Consider the following 16580-nt stretch of genomic DNA (forward strand, 5'->3'; position numbering starts at 1 on the left):
GAGGCACTTGGTGTTCGTGTTTTGCTACGGGATTCATTTGTTGCTCTTGGTGGTTGTCATCACCTAGACGGCTTGGTGCAGCGGAGGAGGATTGGCACGAGTCGGTGATTGTGAGGGGATTTGTACCTTCCCCGGCAGAGTACCGAAAGGTAACTCTAGTGGATTGCTCGTGTCATTGAGTTACCTCACTTGTGGGTAGGTTCTTGCGGTGTCCAAATTATGTGGACGAGGTTTGTGCAACACCTTTGAGCCGCCGAACCATCAAGTGTTGGTCGACACAACGGGGACGTAGCGTGTTGGCAAGCACATGAACCTCAGAAGAAAATTGGTTGTCTCTTGTCATTTGGTATTCTCCCAGTGATTGATTTAATATTCACCTTGTGATTGGTTCACTCCTCTACACGGTGGTATAATCACCCTACTCACTCATTTATATTCTTGCAAACTAGTTGTGGCAAGCTCTTTAGTGTAATTAGAATTGAGAGCTTGCTTTGTTATTTTAAGTTCATCTAGTGGAGCTCTTTAGAGTAGCAAGATTGAGAGCTCTTAGTGAGTAGTAACATTGCAAGTTGTGTGCCTAGTAATCATTGCAACTAGAATTATTGGATAGGTGGCTTGCAACCCTTGTAGAGCTAGAGCAAGTTTGCATTTCACTATTTGTCATACTAATCAAATTGCTCTAGTTGATTTGTAGATTTTTAAATAGGCTGTTCACCCCCTCTAGCCATATTATGACCTTTCAGAGGGCCGCGAGGAAGAGGAGGCGGAGGATTGGCACACTTGGCGATCCTGCTGCGTCATGTCGGGGCAGCGGCGGGCGATCGTGGAGGCGGCGGCAGCCGGTGGCGTCGGGTTGGCGGCGCAACTCCGACGTCCGGTGGCGTCAGGCCGATCGATGGATCGGGATTGAGGAGGACGGAGCCGAGGTCGCAAGGAGGAGGCCGCGGTGTCGCGAGGTCTCGTGAGGGCATCACACGAGGCGGCGGCGTCGCGAGGAGGAAGCCGCGGTCTCGCGAGGTCATCGCACGAAGAGGAGGCGTCACACGAGGAGTGGGCGCGACGAGACGGACGTTTCGGTCCCACCTGCCGGCGCTTCGTAAAAAGAAGAGTCGCGATCACACGTCGTTGGCAGATCCAAAACAAATGTCGCACAAAAAAGTGTTCGCACTTTGTTCTTTTTAATTGTAGGAGAATAGACACAAACAGGGTAGGATGAAATGAAATTGTTCTGGATAGGAATGATAGGCCGGGGCCGGCACGATCGATCCGCCGGTCCTGTCCAGTCATAAAGGGAAGGGGTATATTAGAGTATTAGACAGACTATTCTCTTGACAATCTCGTATTCTTGGAGTTGGAGCTACCATACAAGCTAAATATATTCACTGCTCAACTCTAATCTAAAATAAAACAGAGTATAATTTTAGATTAGAGTTCCAATTGTTGCTAAACTACAATAGGTATGCAATAACCGTCGCATTAGAATACAGATACAGAGCAATAATGTTTCCTTGAGACCCCTGACATGACAAGGGGATTATGACCTCCCTACTCTGCAGAGCGGGCTGCTTTTCACATCTGAGAACACCCTAGGATTTAGTCACAATAGTACAACCATACAACCACGAGTGCTCCTGTAGTACTTGTACTTCCTTCAGATTTTACATGGGAATGTATGTTATTTGTAACAACGGAATATTCACCTTTACCAATCTTCTATGAACACTTTTCGTCTCAAAGTGACAGTCGAAAATGGTTGTTCAATGTCCTGCAGGCGCTTTGGTACGTGGCCAGTACCAACACATGTTGGGGCCAGGTACAATCTTCACATCTGATTTCATTTGGCTCCTGTCTACGACTGAATCAAACTTCTGCGACTGCCTGAAGCCCTGAAGACGAGATGAAGGCAATTTCACAATTGTAATCCTTTCCTTACTGCCACTGGTCACTTGTATTTTTTTTTTCTGAATTCATGAATGGACCACCATAACACTACAATTCAGAGCAGCCTGAACCATGATCCCAGGAACGGGAAGACTGCCACAAACAAGCGCATGAAGAGTGGTGCCTGCTTGTATCTGGTACTGCCCAGCCCCATCGTTCTTGGCATCCCCCGTTCTCTCATTCTCTTTCTTTCAGGAGGAGCTCCTACTCCCTGCTCCACTCTTCCGCCACCACCGGCGGTGGTAATAATCCGCATCTTCCTCCCTAGTCGCTGAAGACCGCGATTTCGTGCTGTAACTAGTGTTGCCAGCTGAGAATGAGTTGCTAGCTTGCTGCTCCTCTTCGCCCCCGGGGCAGCAGCAGTGTTGTTGTCCAGAAGCTCATCCCATCCTCCATATCCGCCACTGCTTTTGTTGCCTCCGCCATCTCCACTGCTGCTGCTCTTGGTGTTATTGTCAGCTCCAACAGCAGTTGAGGCAGCAGCAGCAGCAAAATCTTTAGGAAACCATGACTGGTAGTTGTGCCTCCTTCTCCTCCCCTCATAATGGTTGCTGCTGCTGCTGCTGCTGTATCCATTGCCTCGACCACCTGTTGCAAAGCCAGTGGCGTCCTCGGGGTATTCCTCCTCTTCGAATGGTCTCCTCCACCTGTAATTTTTCTTGAAGAAAATCCCCCACCAGTCATCGTGGTTGCCTTTTCTCCGAAGCAGAAATGATATGGCCGACTGACTGAGCGGGATAGCCATGGCCATTAGAAAGGCCTTTAGCCCCGTTGCAGCAAGCATGGACATAAGCATCACCGGTAGAAGGACTCCGTACGTCTTAATAAATACCTAGTAGGCACAAGTATAGAAAGCAGCAGGCCATTGATCAGTCACTAGGACAACAACGAAGCACAGTTATTCGTTCATTGATTTTATTACAGTACTGATCTGATATGAAAATTATTGATGACATAAAAAGAGAGCGTAACAGAGAGGAAGAAAAAAAAAAACAGAAATCTTATACAGTGCGTATGTAGCAGACCTTGGAGAACCAGGACTCATCGAATAGCTCCCCGGCCCAGCCAAATCCGGAGAACGCAGCCTCATCCTCGTAATCGTAATCGTCCTCCTCTAGAGAAGAGGAACTGTAGTCTTCTTGGCTGCCGTCTGGGTCGGACCACCACCTCCTCCTCCTCGTCCTGATGCTCGTGGTGGTGGTAGTGATGTCTCTTCCATGGGCGTTGCCGTTGAAGAACCACCAGCTGGAGCAGCAGCGGCGGCGGAGGGAGGAGGAGAGAGGAAAGGGCGGTTTGCCTGGTGGTGCTGGAACTGGAGGCTCAGCGGCAGCAGCTACTATCAGTCGGACGCCGAGGCCAACGTGGAGCATTTCTTCATTGCATTAGATTCACATGGCAGAGTTAGTTTTTTTGAGAGGATCATGGTAGAGTTAGGGGACGTAGGATAGATAAAAAAAATGAGGTGGTGGTTCAGGAGAGTAAAGAGGTGGTCACTGATAGGCACTCTTGGGAGAAAGTTGAGGAGGAAGTTTTCCACGCAGCCTTTAGCTGAAGATTTTGGATAAATTGGTGGGTCAGAGCATCTCCAAGAGTTTCCAATACACTCTCTCCGTCTAGGATTTTTGGCAAGATTGAAAAAAATGCATCCCCAACAACTCCCAACCTCGTCTCCCAATCTTTTGGCACATGGGAACAGTGCAGAGCCAGGATTCCAACCTTGGGTATTCTCACTTCCACATAAAAAAACAATCGATAGTTTAGAGTAGTACGTTGCCCATAATTAAAATCACAGAAAGTAGTCAAATAACCAATTATTTAGCGATAAAATATGCTGAAACAAATTAGTAAGTAATGAAGAGAACGTACAAAATACTACAAATCTACAATGTTGCTTTTCCTTGCGATTCTTCGTGACCTGAAATTGCAAATTTGTTATTAGTAAAATACTAACCTTACAATTGCAAATTTGTTATTGGTAAAATGTAAATACTCTTATCCTCAGTTGGACAAGACGTACAGCTCCTCAGCTGCAGAGGCTGCACCGCAGTAGAGCATAGAGGCACGGAGCTGCGTCGGCCCCGGCGCTCCCAGGCCCCCGCCACCGCCCGCTCGCCGAGTGCCGGTCCCCCATCCCTGCCCTCGCGGCCCCGCCGCCGGCCGCCGCACAGGCGCAGCCGAAGTCACTGGCTCGCTGCCCGGTGCCCGCGCGGCCTCGCTGCGCCCGTGGCCCCGCGCGCCTGTCGCCGCACGCCGGCAGTCCGCAGCTAGGGCTCGAGATTCAGGAATCTAGAAGCGAGAGCGGGGAGCGGGAGGCAGCTGGCTAGGTGAATCGCGGAATCACCTATCCGGTCGTCCGTCCGTCTCGCTCCCCGGTCCCCATGTTCCGCACCGTCGGCCGGACCGCGCCCGTGCCTCCCCCCACGCTCCGGCTCTGGCGAGGCGGCGCTGGGCACCCCCGGCCTCCGTGGAGCCGGTGCCTGCGCGCCCCCGCCCTCCAAAGAGCCCAGTAGTCCAGTATACCAAATACTAGGTCTTTTTTTTTTTTAATTCCAGTACCAAACAGGTCAATATCCCGTGAGGCGGTTCAGGCGTTTCTGGGCTTTTGACTCTTCGATTCAATCCTGGCCGTCCATCACATTGACATCAATTCCCCATCCCACCTGTCCTCCCCTCGACGAGGGTTTAGGCGCGGCGAGACCACCGTCGGCCACCGCATCTCTCACCCAAACCCAGCGCCTCCCTTGTCGCCGCCGGCGCGCCGCCATGGTGTCGCAGCACGGCATTCTCCTCGCCGTTAACATCATCTCCGACCACTTCGGCCCCATCGTATCCGTAAGGCCGCCTCCGTCCCCTCCTCCTCTCCCCGCCGTTCCTCGCACGCTCGCGGAGCGACGCGCGAATGCGCTGCCCTAACACCCGCCCGCCGGGTCCCCTCTTTCGCAGAAAGTGTGTGGCTGCCTTCTGCGCTACGGCGCGCTGTCGCTGCTGGAGATCGTCCGCCGCCTCGAGCTCTCGCCCAGGCAGGTGAAGAATTCCCTCCTCATCCTCATTCAGCACAACTGCGTCCAGGCCTACACAAGCCCCAGAGGCAAGACCCTCTGCGAAACCTTGCTTTTAGCATCTGATTTGGTGGACTATCAGAATTTGATGCCACTATTGGGCGGCTTGCAGGGGGTGGCGATAAGATGGTGACGCTCTACTTGGCCATCTTCGACAATGTCCTGCACCGGCTGTGCTTCTCAAAGTTCCTTTCTGTCGTCCGCGTGGATATTCCAGAGGTAGTTTATATAAGTTTGATTGCAATCGTTCTGTTTATGCTGTTACATTTTAAAATCGAAACTGGTATAATCGGTCATGACAGTTCTTCTATAATTGCTGAAGTCAATATGGAGTAAAAGGTAGGTGGATGTGGTTGTTTGGTAGATGCATCTTCACCTTGTTTAATGTTCCAGAGTTGTGGTATGGGCCAGTTGAGTTTCCTAGTGCTACACTGAAGATTGTCAGGACAACCTAGAATGTGCACCATTAGTCAGATCTGGTGCCTTGGGTAGTGACCACTCGACGTTGTCAATGACATTGATGCATTCATAATATTTCAAATTGTACTTGTTATTTGGAGAATAGTGGGTAGTCAATGCTTTCTATCTGGAACTTTGCATTTGGCATGATCAAGCTAGCAATGCCGGACATATTATTCTCCCTCCTCCTATGGGATCTTGTTTGGTCTTTGGACTTCTACTCCCCTGTTTTGTAGGATCTGAAATATTCCATTTCATGTTCTGTTATGGCCTGGGTTAGGGGGCTGTGCTGTATGAGAGGATTGAGAGTCTTCGAGGGTGAATGGATGCTGAACGGGACACTTGAGAATGGGCATATGCTTGGACGGTGGCACCCAAACACAAGACCGAGGGGCAGATGATGATCTATTAAAATAATATTATTTCAAAAAAAATCAGAACCTAGATATGTAAATCCAATCTAACTAACAACCTATGTAAAAGTTTTACATATATGTCATATAGTAACAAACTAATGTCGCTGCATCATCCCTGCTGCTGATCTGGTGTTCCTTGGACAGCCTGACATGTCCCTACTCGTAAAGGTTCAATATGTTCAAGATATTACGTCTTGTTTGCATCCTAAACTTGTTGTATGAGTTATAACCAGTGTTAGAAAGCATTTTGGTTACCAATATTGATCATATATGTTCAAATTGATCAATTAACCTTAGAGTTAGAAAGTGCAACTTATGATGCCCATCCTAAATGTTCAATTTAATTGGTTATGCTCTTTTGCGATTTGCTAACTGCAGTAGCAATTATTGGTTTGTGACAGTTGATAAGACTATAAGAGAACTAACAGGCATAGTCTTAACTCTTAACATCAACTTCTCTTTAGTCGATGTACTAATTGTACCACTGAAATTGTCATCCATTCCATTTTATTCTCTGTCAGAAAGAAGGACTTGTTGTAACTTTAGGTCCCAACATATTTAGTCATAGTTAGCTTTTTGATGACGTTTTGCAACTCGCAGTCAGAAGTTCTTCTCGAAGGATTACTTCAGAATGGCAGGCTAACATTTGAGCAACTTGTGGAGCGAACAATATTTAAAGTACCAGAAGGTCGGTATTTTTATTGATGTGGTTATCTTACCATTCTTTGCTCTTTTTGTGATAATGTTTGCTTTCTTTTCTGTCTAAACTTTGGCCTTTTAGCCATAACATTTTCAAAGTTATCCTTCCCATTAATGGGTCAGTAAATGTTTCAGGCAGCCCCTTACCAACAAGGGAAGAAATACGAATGAACTTCAACAAACTTGTATATGCGCATTATGTGGAACGTTGCCCAAAACCGGAACCTTTTTTCGATCCTCTTGCAGTTGAACAACCTACATCCACAAGGAAACGAGCTCCTAAAGTAAGTCACTTTCATTCCTTATTAGCCGTTATGGTTATTAGTTTGTAGTTTTTAGAATCTGATCATATTCTATTTTCATACTCCTTTTGTTTCACAGTAATATTCTATTTTCTTGGAGTGTGTTGTTTTATTACCTTATTAATAGAGAAGCCATTTGATAGGGGCATGCATGGTGAGATATAATGGAATGTCTTAGATTTAATGCCTTAACTTTTGTGGGTTTGGACTTGTATTGTGTAGGGATTGATAAAAGATAACTAGCCTATTCATAGCCAAAAGCTAATTTATTTGAAGAAAATTTGCGAACTCAGTGGTTGAAGAATGGCAGAGTAGGGATAGAAGGAAATAGCACACTGTTGCTCCCTCATGACAAAGAATTGCACATCTTGTTTTGGTTCTGGGTTGTTGATGAATATGTACCTTGTCCTTACATTTTTCATGTTTAACTGGCTTGTAGTCTTTTTTTGTAACCTCATACCAAGGTCTTGATCTTGTTATATGTTATAAATATACATGGTGATTGTCTGGGTGAGCTGACAAATGTATCTTTGGGACAGACTGTTGAGACGGTTCTTTCACTTGAGCAGAAAGTTGTCTGTACTGCAGCTCTATCTGATGCTGAAAGATTTTCTCAGATACCATACCTCATGGAAGGGTCATCGAGTGCAAATGATGGCCATCATGCTGTTGCTGGTAATAAGGTATTATGTTCTGTTCAGTTATAGTGATCATCATGTTGCAATGCGGTGGTGTCATGCCATTACAATAGTGAAGTGTAAATGTTAATCCTGTTTCTGCTTTCCTATTGTTATTAAGCTAGAAAAGGCAAACACGGTGTTCTAGCCTTCTAGGTTATTTGCTAATGAAAACTATGATTGATTGACCAACAAAATTGAACTGCATGGTCTAGGTGATACATAGACCAAAATTAGCGCTGAACCTGTTTTTTTTGGCTTAAATTTGCTCCAGGTAACACATTTGACTTTGATATAGATCCAGATGAGCATGGTTTTTGATATCCAAACTACTTTCTTATTTTGAGCTTAAACTTTTCCTACATAATTTTTCTGGTGTAGATTTACTTATTTGGTCCTATTGAGGATCATGTAGTCCTCATTAGAATCCACCAAACTATGGACATATGTATCCCCTTTTTTTGAGTTGCAATATTTCTTCTTTTCTGAGATATTAGCCATGCATCATCATTGTGGTATTTTTAATTTATATCGTATTTGCCTTTTCATGGGAGCTTTAAAACATGAATCATTAGCTTTCATTCTATTTTGATACTGTTTGAAAATATGCATGGGATATGTTACTCTGTTCATCTTCTAATTATCTTATCATTTTTCCCAGCGAAAACATGAAGCCTTAGAAGTTGATGAAGAGGATTCGATAATTGCAGAAAGTGAAGTACTTTGGCGGATAAATTTTGAGAGGTTCATATTTTGTTTAAAGAAGAAGGTGTGCTTATGTACCTACTTTATAGCATATATGTAGTTGCATGTATTCGTTTTCTTTTCCCTCTGTATTTGTGCTTCCATTTGCATGTCTGCAGATGGGACTTCTTGAAGCAGGATCCTAGTATAGCTAGATGCAAACCAATTCATTCTACTTTGTCTTTTCTTGTGAACTAAATATTCTATTTTTCCAGAAACAACAAGGGGCAGGTTTTCTGAATAATATATCGTTAAATAGGATTAAGAGCAGAATGAGCTACAAAAAAAGGGTTTGCAATTCCGTTTTTTCCAAGAAAAAGATATGTTCATTACATGTCAGAGGTTGGTAAATCAAACTGTCTTCTCTATTAAGGAAAAAGGAAACCTTGGCCATGGGGAGAGATGTCCCCTTGCTTTGTCATAAGAGGAGTACTAAACCCTTTCATAAGGTACTCACATAAAATGACCTGTGAGCACCTGGGTTCAAGCCTGGTTCTGGTTGGCTGCCTCTTAACTAGAGCCTCTACCAACCGAGATAATACTTCTTTTTTATTATTATTTTCTCAAAAATCGAGGAGAGCTGTGCATCATTATATTTGGAAGAAAACCAAGCTATTTGCTCAATGGCCGGTTCTCTCTATAAAGACATCTTACATAAGCTTACCATCTGTTCCACTGAATTGCGTGTACTTGCACCGTAGTTATTATGTTATTTTTTAAAATCTTCTGAACAGCTCCACTCCAAAATAAGAAAACTGTTAGCTTCTCATTTTTGTATATATATTTATTTGTATGTACATGCATGGGGTTGTTAACATCTCATTTATTATGTATTTATTTAACTGTACATGTGGATGCTTTTGAGAGAAGCATGATCTTGAACTTCCTACTGCTTAGTCTTTCTTCCTGTACTGAAGTTCTGTGCAGAACGAAAGAAAGCAAAGATGAGGCTTGGAACACTTGCTATATGGGAAGCATTTTTTGAGGCCAATGTAACGAACAACGACAACAAGACTGGTAATACCCACTATCAATATATCAAATTCTCTCGTTACTAGATCCTAAGTATCACAGCATTAAACAATATCAGAAACTGAGGCTAGTAAGTGTTTTAGTGAGCCATTTTTTTAGAATAAAAATAATATATTTATTTTAGCTTACAAACACTAAATGTGACGTGGAGCTATAACTTGGAACCCTGCCAAAATGGGTTCCTAGTTAAAAATATTCACAAGAATTCATGAAGAGATTATAAAATTTACTGTTTTGTACTCAACCACAATGTGATAATTGTTCATTAAGCAGATAATTCTGAACCTATTAGTCTACAAGGGTCTTCTCTGAACCTGATACTTGGAGTATGCCATGCGTTTCATCCGTTTCAAAATACTTGAGCAACTACCCTATATGTAAAAGACCAAAGAGGCAGAAAATCTTGTTAACAATGGTATTTGACCATTATTAATGACATAAGAGGCCATTCGACATCTTTACATCATTAGTAGGAGAGGTGAAGGATTCGGAAAAAGCATAAATAACTACATTGTTGATCTCTCCGCTGGACAACCATTCTGAAATGAGGAATCCCGATAAACTGGTAAACTATCTTGAAATGAAGGAACTAATAGTTAGTTCTACATTGGTATATGGCCTTTTGTTAAAGTTGCATTGTTTCATCTTTCTTCTGAGCCACTAACCCTAAATCTTAGCAGCCTGGAACGCGGGATGAACCCACGCTCCGTATTGTGGGAACTTTGCCCTGAAATGAGGAAGTAGGAACTTAAGTTGTCCCAAACGCCGTTGGATTGTCATCCACCGGGACAATGAAACGGTGCAAAGAAACCGCTGCAGGCAGCTTCCTCTTCCTCGCTAACACGTATCTTGAGTCCAGACTGCGCCACTGCCTAGCCGACGAGGTTGTCCAGGTTGCAGTGCTGCGCTCCATAGGTGCATGCGTTGTGGGCTTGGCGGGCGAAGTCGATAGCTCTAGAGAGATTAAATGGAGCATGAGCTACCCATTTTAGAGGGTTGTTGGCGCAAGATTGTGGCCAGAGGTGTGATTTAAGGTGGCGCCTGCACCCTGTTGTGGCAGAGAAACAGTGAGAGGGAGAAGAGACGGTGGCGGGCGGGTGCATGCATGTGCTGGAAGAGAGGAGATTAGGGTAAAGAATCTGTGGTGGGCCAGTGGTTCGTGAGTGGGCTTAATGGGCAACGAAATAGAAACCCAGACCTATCACTTCTTCCATTTTCTTTCGTTTTTAACTTTTGATGGAATCAGCACATTGCTCACTAATTACTATGTAGATACAAATATAAATTTGTGTTCTGTGGTGGATCTTGCATTATCTGGAACACGTTCTTCGTCCCAGGAACATAGTTCAGCTATATTTGGTACACGTTCCCTGTCTCGAACGAACAACACAAAGTGGTGTCGCGCATACTCATTCCTCGACCCCATTGATCCGGGAATTTGTCTGCTGAGCCCTAATTTTGTCATCTCGTCTCTTATGTGATCCTCAATTTAGATGGCCAATAAAAAGGGACATTTAGTTGTATACTGTCATTTTAAAGGATTTTGTTCTGGTGGGTGGATAGGGACTTGAATTCAGAAGAGACACTACCTCTGTCCGGAAAATAATGCAGTTGTAGTTCTATCTCTAGTCAAACATCTTAAGTTCAGCAAAATTTAGATAAAAGAGTATCAACATTTATGGCACCAAATATATATATAATATGCAAAGTACATTCCATGACGAATCCAATGATATTTATTTGGTATCATAAATATTGATACCTTTTTTTATAAATTTGATCAAAGTTAAGATGGTCAAACTATCAAAATTTTGACTGGATCTTGGTCGAAGCATCAACTATTTGTGGCTGAGGGAAATGTTTTAGTAATGAATTCTTGACTTTTGCAGTGACATCACCAATAGATGGAATTTTGGAGAGAGTAGGACAAAAGGAAGGAGGCACGTCAATGACTTTGGATCAGATAATAAGTGTATTGAATGATTTAGAGTGTACTTCTACCACTAATAACCCAGAAGAATTCACATTCGGTAAGGACCCATACTGCTATGCATAAGTTTGATACATCCATTTCCTATAACTGATTTTTTGTACATAAACTGGAGACTGGACTGTTGCGTCACACTCTGCAGAAATTGTCTGGTTATGAACTTTAGTCTGGTTGACTGATTTAAATCCTACCTGATGAAAACTTTAATTGGTCAATTTTGTGTGATTATTTGGTACAAACAACCTTCAATTTGCTCGCAAAATGAACTAGCTTGCGACGTTGTTGGTCCTGATCCTTGTGGTTATGACTTAACAGTTAAACATGCTACTTCCTCCGTTTTTAAATATATATGATGTTTAGGACAAGCTAATCAGTTGTAATCCTCTTTGTAGATTTGAATAAATTGGTTGAGACATGTCGAAATGATGAGGTACATGAATGCTTTACTGTTTCATCCTTTATTATTCAGGGTTAGATAAATACTCCCTCCATTTCAAAATTTAAGGGGTTTTAGTTTTGTCCTAAGTCAAACTTCTCTAACAACCAAGTTTATATAAAAAAAATGCATCAACATCTACAGCACCAAATTAGTTTCATCATGTCCACCATGGCACCATGAAATATGTCTTGATAGTGCATTTATTTGGTATTGTAGATGTTAAATATATTTTTCTATAAATTTGGTCAAACTAAAGAAGTTTAACTTAGGAAAAACGAAAACCTCTTAAACTTTGTAATGGAGGGAGCTTCCTTTAATCAGATTCATATTGGTTCCAATTCTTTGTGCATTGTAGATAGAGTCCCTTGTGAAAAAGAAACATGGGCAAGAAGCTTATACAATCTTTAGGTTATTGCTGAAACAAGGCTGTCCAGTTGAGACCGATGAAGTAAGGAATCTTCTATGCTGAGGATTTTTTTTCTCTTTTGTGTGTTATTATCAGTTGCACTTTAATACTTGTTGCATCAATTATATTTTATCTTCATTATGTGGTGGTGTTTTTTTAACAAAATATTCATTAAATGGCACAGTTTCGTGTTGCAAACTTCAGTGTGTAATGCTGGACTTTCATCACAATTTGCAGATTACTGACAGGACAATTCTAGACAAGCAGGTTGTTCATGAAACTCTATACAAACTTTGGAAGGACGAATACACAGATTCAGAGGTTTGTTGTATAAACCGAACACATAGCATTTCCTCCTTAGACAAGCTTTCTACTTCATCCTTCTTAAGATTTTGTCACTTTACTTTGGAGTCGCTGCATCAAAATATTTTCCATGGAAGACTAACAGTGTACTTACTGCAATGTCTTCAGTATCTAACCAACTTTAATGATGTGAAAGAGGTTAATTGGTTTAGTATGTCATTTAACAGTGCAAGTCTGGACAGTGTCAAAACCTTTTCTTAGAATTAGCAGCCCCTGGATCTTTGCTTATGTTTGTTGAAATAGAATGAGTGGGTTGGAGTGAAGGAAGATATGATTATCTACTTTGGATGTTTTTTTACATTCCTGAACCAGACAGATGACATTATCATCCTTAGAAATTTGTTATGATATGTTGTGTAATTCAGGGAGTGGGTTTAGTTCCCTATAGGCACATGCAGCCCATAACTACACCTTCTGTTGTGCATCTTAGTGTTTGCTACACCTTAGACTTACTCATTAAGAATTTAAAGTTCAAAATGGTGTAGGACAGATCACAGATCCTACTTGACAATGCACATCCTTAGAAATTTGTTATGATATGTTTTGTAATTCAGGGAGTGGGTTTAGTTCCCTATAGGCACATGCACCCCGTAACTACACCTTCTGTTGTGCATCTTAGTGTTTGCTACACCTTAGACTTACTCATTAAGAATTTAAAGTTCAAAATGGTGTAGGACAGATCACAGATCCTACTTGACAATGCACATGACAGTTGCACAATGCATGTTTTTGACATGTATGTGCCAGCGGGGGTGGGGGCACTTGCATTTCTGTATTATACATGTATGGTGTGATGGAGGAGGCTGGGTTAGCCGAAAGATGGTTAGACATCGGAGGACAAGGGAACACTGATTTTTCAGTGTCAAAGGGGTAGATTGGTAGAAAATGCCCCCAAGCCAGGTTCAAACAAACAAGTGTCAGTAGTATGAGTCCCATGGACTAGTGATTTCTTTTTCATGTTCATAAGGCTCACTTCAATGTTCCTTAAAACCTTAAACTCCTAGCCTACACCAAGACTTGTATGGCAAGTTGTTTACACCAATAAACCATAGCAATGTCCTCTACCCTAAAGTTCCACGATAGCATAGTTGGAATTGATTGCGTTGTGCTAGCAATTATATCTAGCTAATTAATGTGCTAAACATAAACAATTAATGGGAAAGTGGGTTTTCCAACTGCCAATTCCAAAGTTTCAGGCTAGAATAGCAAATGTCTGGTGCTTCTTTTATCACTGTTTTTAAGCTTTTGTTTGCTCTTAATGATTTACTAGTAGATTGCAAATTAGTTATTTTTTCTGCAAACATGTCAAGTTTAGCATCAATACTTCTTCAGCAATATTACTAAATAGGGATGGAATTTTATGGCAACTTCAGTTTTTTATTTTTCTGGAGCAAAATTCAGAATGTTTCAACCTGATTGACAGACAAACTAAGCCTAGCAAATGAGCACTCTGTTCTTTTTGTCGGGCGAGATCACTCTTTTCTTGGATTCAGCAGTGAAGACAATCACTGAATTTGTGAATTGTTACACTTATCACTTATATTTAGCAGAGTATTATAGTGACTTAAGTATTTGTAAGCATATTGTACCATACTTCAAATAGACAGCAAAAGACTGCTTGTGCTGACAGTAAGTCAATTATGTTGCAGAGAGTCCCTTCTACATCAGGAACAGGAGCAGGAAGCACTCAGTTCTTTGTTTGGAGAGTAAAAAATATTTATAGGGAACACTTCATGGACCATCTTTACCATGCTGCTTTAAACTTGCGCCAGATGGTCAATTACATGGCTGAACTATTACTTGAGGTTAGTTATTTAACCCGAGATTTGCATGTTTAGATCCTAATTTTATAAGCTGATCATCGGAGATCAAAATTTTAATTAGAAAATGTAATTGGGGATTATAATGCCTTGGCTAGTCTGAATGTTGTTTGACTACATGATCAAGTCAAACCACTATTCTCAAAATAAAAAAATTAATAATGATTCTTATTTGTGTTATCTAATTCTCTGTGGGTAGGTGGAATTTTATTTTTCTTTCTATGTTCTATCCCCAAATTGCATAAATCCAAACTTCTCTATGGTCAAATTCTGAAAAATTAGTTTTGGACTCTATCTGTATTTCACTATTGGTAAGTAGTGATTGTGTGCAGACTGTGGAGCAGGAAGATGAGCACTTTATGTAGCGGTTTAAGATAGTTTGAAATTAATATTCCCTATCATATAGGCATCAAATGGTTCTTGTCCAGCTAATAATGTATTGACTGAATGTAACGATTGGGTGCAACCTTATTCCACTTGGTAGTAGTGTCATTCAAAATTCAGACATGGCATGGAATAACAATTTATAGATTTCCCAATATACTATCACTGTCTTTGGTCAGGAAAGTTAATAATTTCATCTTTTTTTACCAGCAAACCGTTCAATTTTTACCCTGCAATGTTTGGCTTGAGTTGTCTTAATTTCATCTACCCAGTGTTTTGTCGATGACACAATGAGTTAATGTGAGACATTGAGACATGTACTTTCAAATCATAATTCATGTGTATCTCATACATCGTTTTAAAAACCACGTATTTCAGGGTTCAAAGGATGAAATCAAGCTTCGGAACAGAAAAAACATTTTGGTCCTAGCTCTCACTAGACATGATGAATCCCTTATGATGTTCCATGATTTTTGAGAACACTGGAACAGGATCTGGTCTGTCATATTTACATATATGGATGTATGGTTAGATGGCTTGAAAATAAAGTAGCTTAACTTTTTTTTGCAGATAGGTCTTTATTTATGCATTATGTGTTTTGATGTTTTTCATATTTGATCATTTGATGGTGCCAGCTACCATAGGGCCTATGTTTGGGTGAAGGCGTCAATGCGTCATGCCCCCCTGTTCCATGCTCTGAATATTTCAAAAGAAACTTTTAAAAAGATGATAACGGTTATATTTGTATTTAAAAGTAGTTGCAAAATTTATATCATTGCTATATTCTGCTTACATTCCAATACTATTAATCAATGGTGAAACCAGTGTCTGGGTAGCCATAGCCATGCTGTGTAGTTTCTGTCAGTTGATTGCGTTTATATCATACTGAGAAAAAAAAAAAAAAGAGGCACTCGCTGACGAAACCCATCTCGCTCTTACCGGCCTGCTGTCACCGATGATTGCAAGTGGATAATCAAGTTGCAAAGAGCTCGGATATTGCGCCACTTGGAGCGGCCACCCATCATCGTCTGAACTGAGCTAGGTCGCAACCGCGTGGGCATGCACGCACGTATGACCATGGACTTCTGCGAGACGTGCACTACCGTATAAACGCCCATGTGCGTACCGGCACGTTCCAGCTAAGATACACTGCTGTCTGCTGGTGCTGAGAGAGCCTCGGCCGGTCATTCAGGTCAACTGCATGCGATCAGCTGGAAACTATTAGCCAACAAAAGCTACTGTCCTGTGATCCTGTCCATGGGAAGGAATGTTCGGCGACATACCAATCGACGTAGTAAACAACACAGCATGAAAAAAAGGCCGCGCACAAGTCAGATGCGATCCGCGTACAAGACAAACGCCGTACGTACTTGCAGCTATCACGGTGTTCGCTTGATCGGCTTATAAGCCGGCTGATGCTGTTTTGTTGTGAGAGAAAAACATTGTATCATGGCTGATAAGCATCGCTATGATTGATCTAGCTTGCGTATGCGAATCTACGCTATGGGAAGCAGCTGTCGACATGGCCCTTCCAGTGCGCCAAATACATTAGTATGTCTTCGTGGTTGAACTTTGAGGCAGTACGTAGGTGTTTCTCTGAACGTGAACGTGCGGTGGTTGGTAAAAGCTCGATGTCTCTTGAAGGGAACTCTCCATTGCTGGCCGGTGACGAGCCTGTTGTCCGCTGCTGCGACAACTTGCTGTAGTACAGTGCATTGCGGTAGAGTAGAAGCAATCCGTAAATACGTCTGCCACCGAGAAAGGTAAAGCAATGCCAGCCAGTTTCACCAGAATGCCATGATTCCATCATGGTCCATACTACCTGCCCCTGGGATTTCCCTTCAACGTA

At 42.2% G+C, this 16580-nt stretch overlaps 1 protein-coding gene and 1 pseudogene across 2 annotated transcripts; one reads left to right on the top strand and one right to left on the bottom strand.

Annotated features, from left to right (window-relative positions):
• Positions 1 to 1374: 1374 nt before the first annotated feature.
• Positions 1375 to 4444, bottom strand: LOC136450293 (uncharacterized; annotated as a pseudogene).
• A 116-nt stretch (positions 4445 to 4560) lies between these two features.
• On the top strand, positions 4561 to 15466 carry LOC136450292 (uncharacterized). 2 transcript variants are annotated; one of them, XM_066450683.1, is made up of 14 exons: positions 4561 to 4773; positions 4885 to 5029; positions 5113 to 5219; positions 6476 to 6563; positions 6710 to 6858; positions 7494 to 7559; positions 8215 to 8322; positions 9215 to 9314; positions 11219 to 11359; positions 11712 to 11749; positions 12114 to 12206; positions 12402 to 12485; positions 14177 to 14332; positions 15110 to 15466. In XM_066450683.1, exons 1-14 carry the CDS (start codon positions 4705 to 4707, stop codon positions 15206 to 15208), a joined length of 1443 nt encoding a protein of 480 aa, XP_066306780.1. In that variant the 5' UTR covers positions 4561 to 4704; the 3' UTR covers positions 15209 to 15466. The 2 variants fall into 2 exon arrangements, with proteins under 2 accessions (XP_066306780.1, XP_066306779.1); XM_066450682.1 differs by having other exon boundaries at positions 7416 to 7559; positions 15110 to 15461.
• The last annotated feature ends 1114 nt before the right edge of the window (positions 15467 to 16580 follow it).

The sequence above is a fragment of the Miscanthus floridulus genome, chromosome 5, assembly GCF_019320115.1.
Source record: "Miscanthus floridulus cultivar M001 chromosome 5, ASM1932011v1, whole genome shotgun sequence".
NCBI lineage: Eukaryota > Viridiplantae > Streptophyta > Magnoliopsida > Poales > Poaceae > Miscanthus > Miscanthus floridulus.

Bases quoted from the DNA above. Each gene is read 5' to 3' on its own strand.
- LOC136450292 (XM_066450682.1), top strand. From the start codon at position 4,705: ATGGTGTCGCAGCACGGCATTCTCCTCGCCGTTAACATCATCTCCGAC. The intron at 8,323-9,214 runs GTGTGCTTATGT...CCTGTACTGAAG, and splicing joins TATTTTGTTTAAAGAAGAAG to TTCTGTGCAGAACGAAAGAA. The intron at 11,360-11,711 runs GTAAGGACCCAT...TCCTCTTTGTAG, and splicing joins CCCAGAAGAATTCACATTCG to ATTTGAATAAATTGGTTGAG.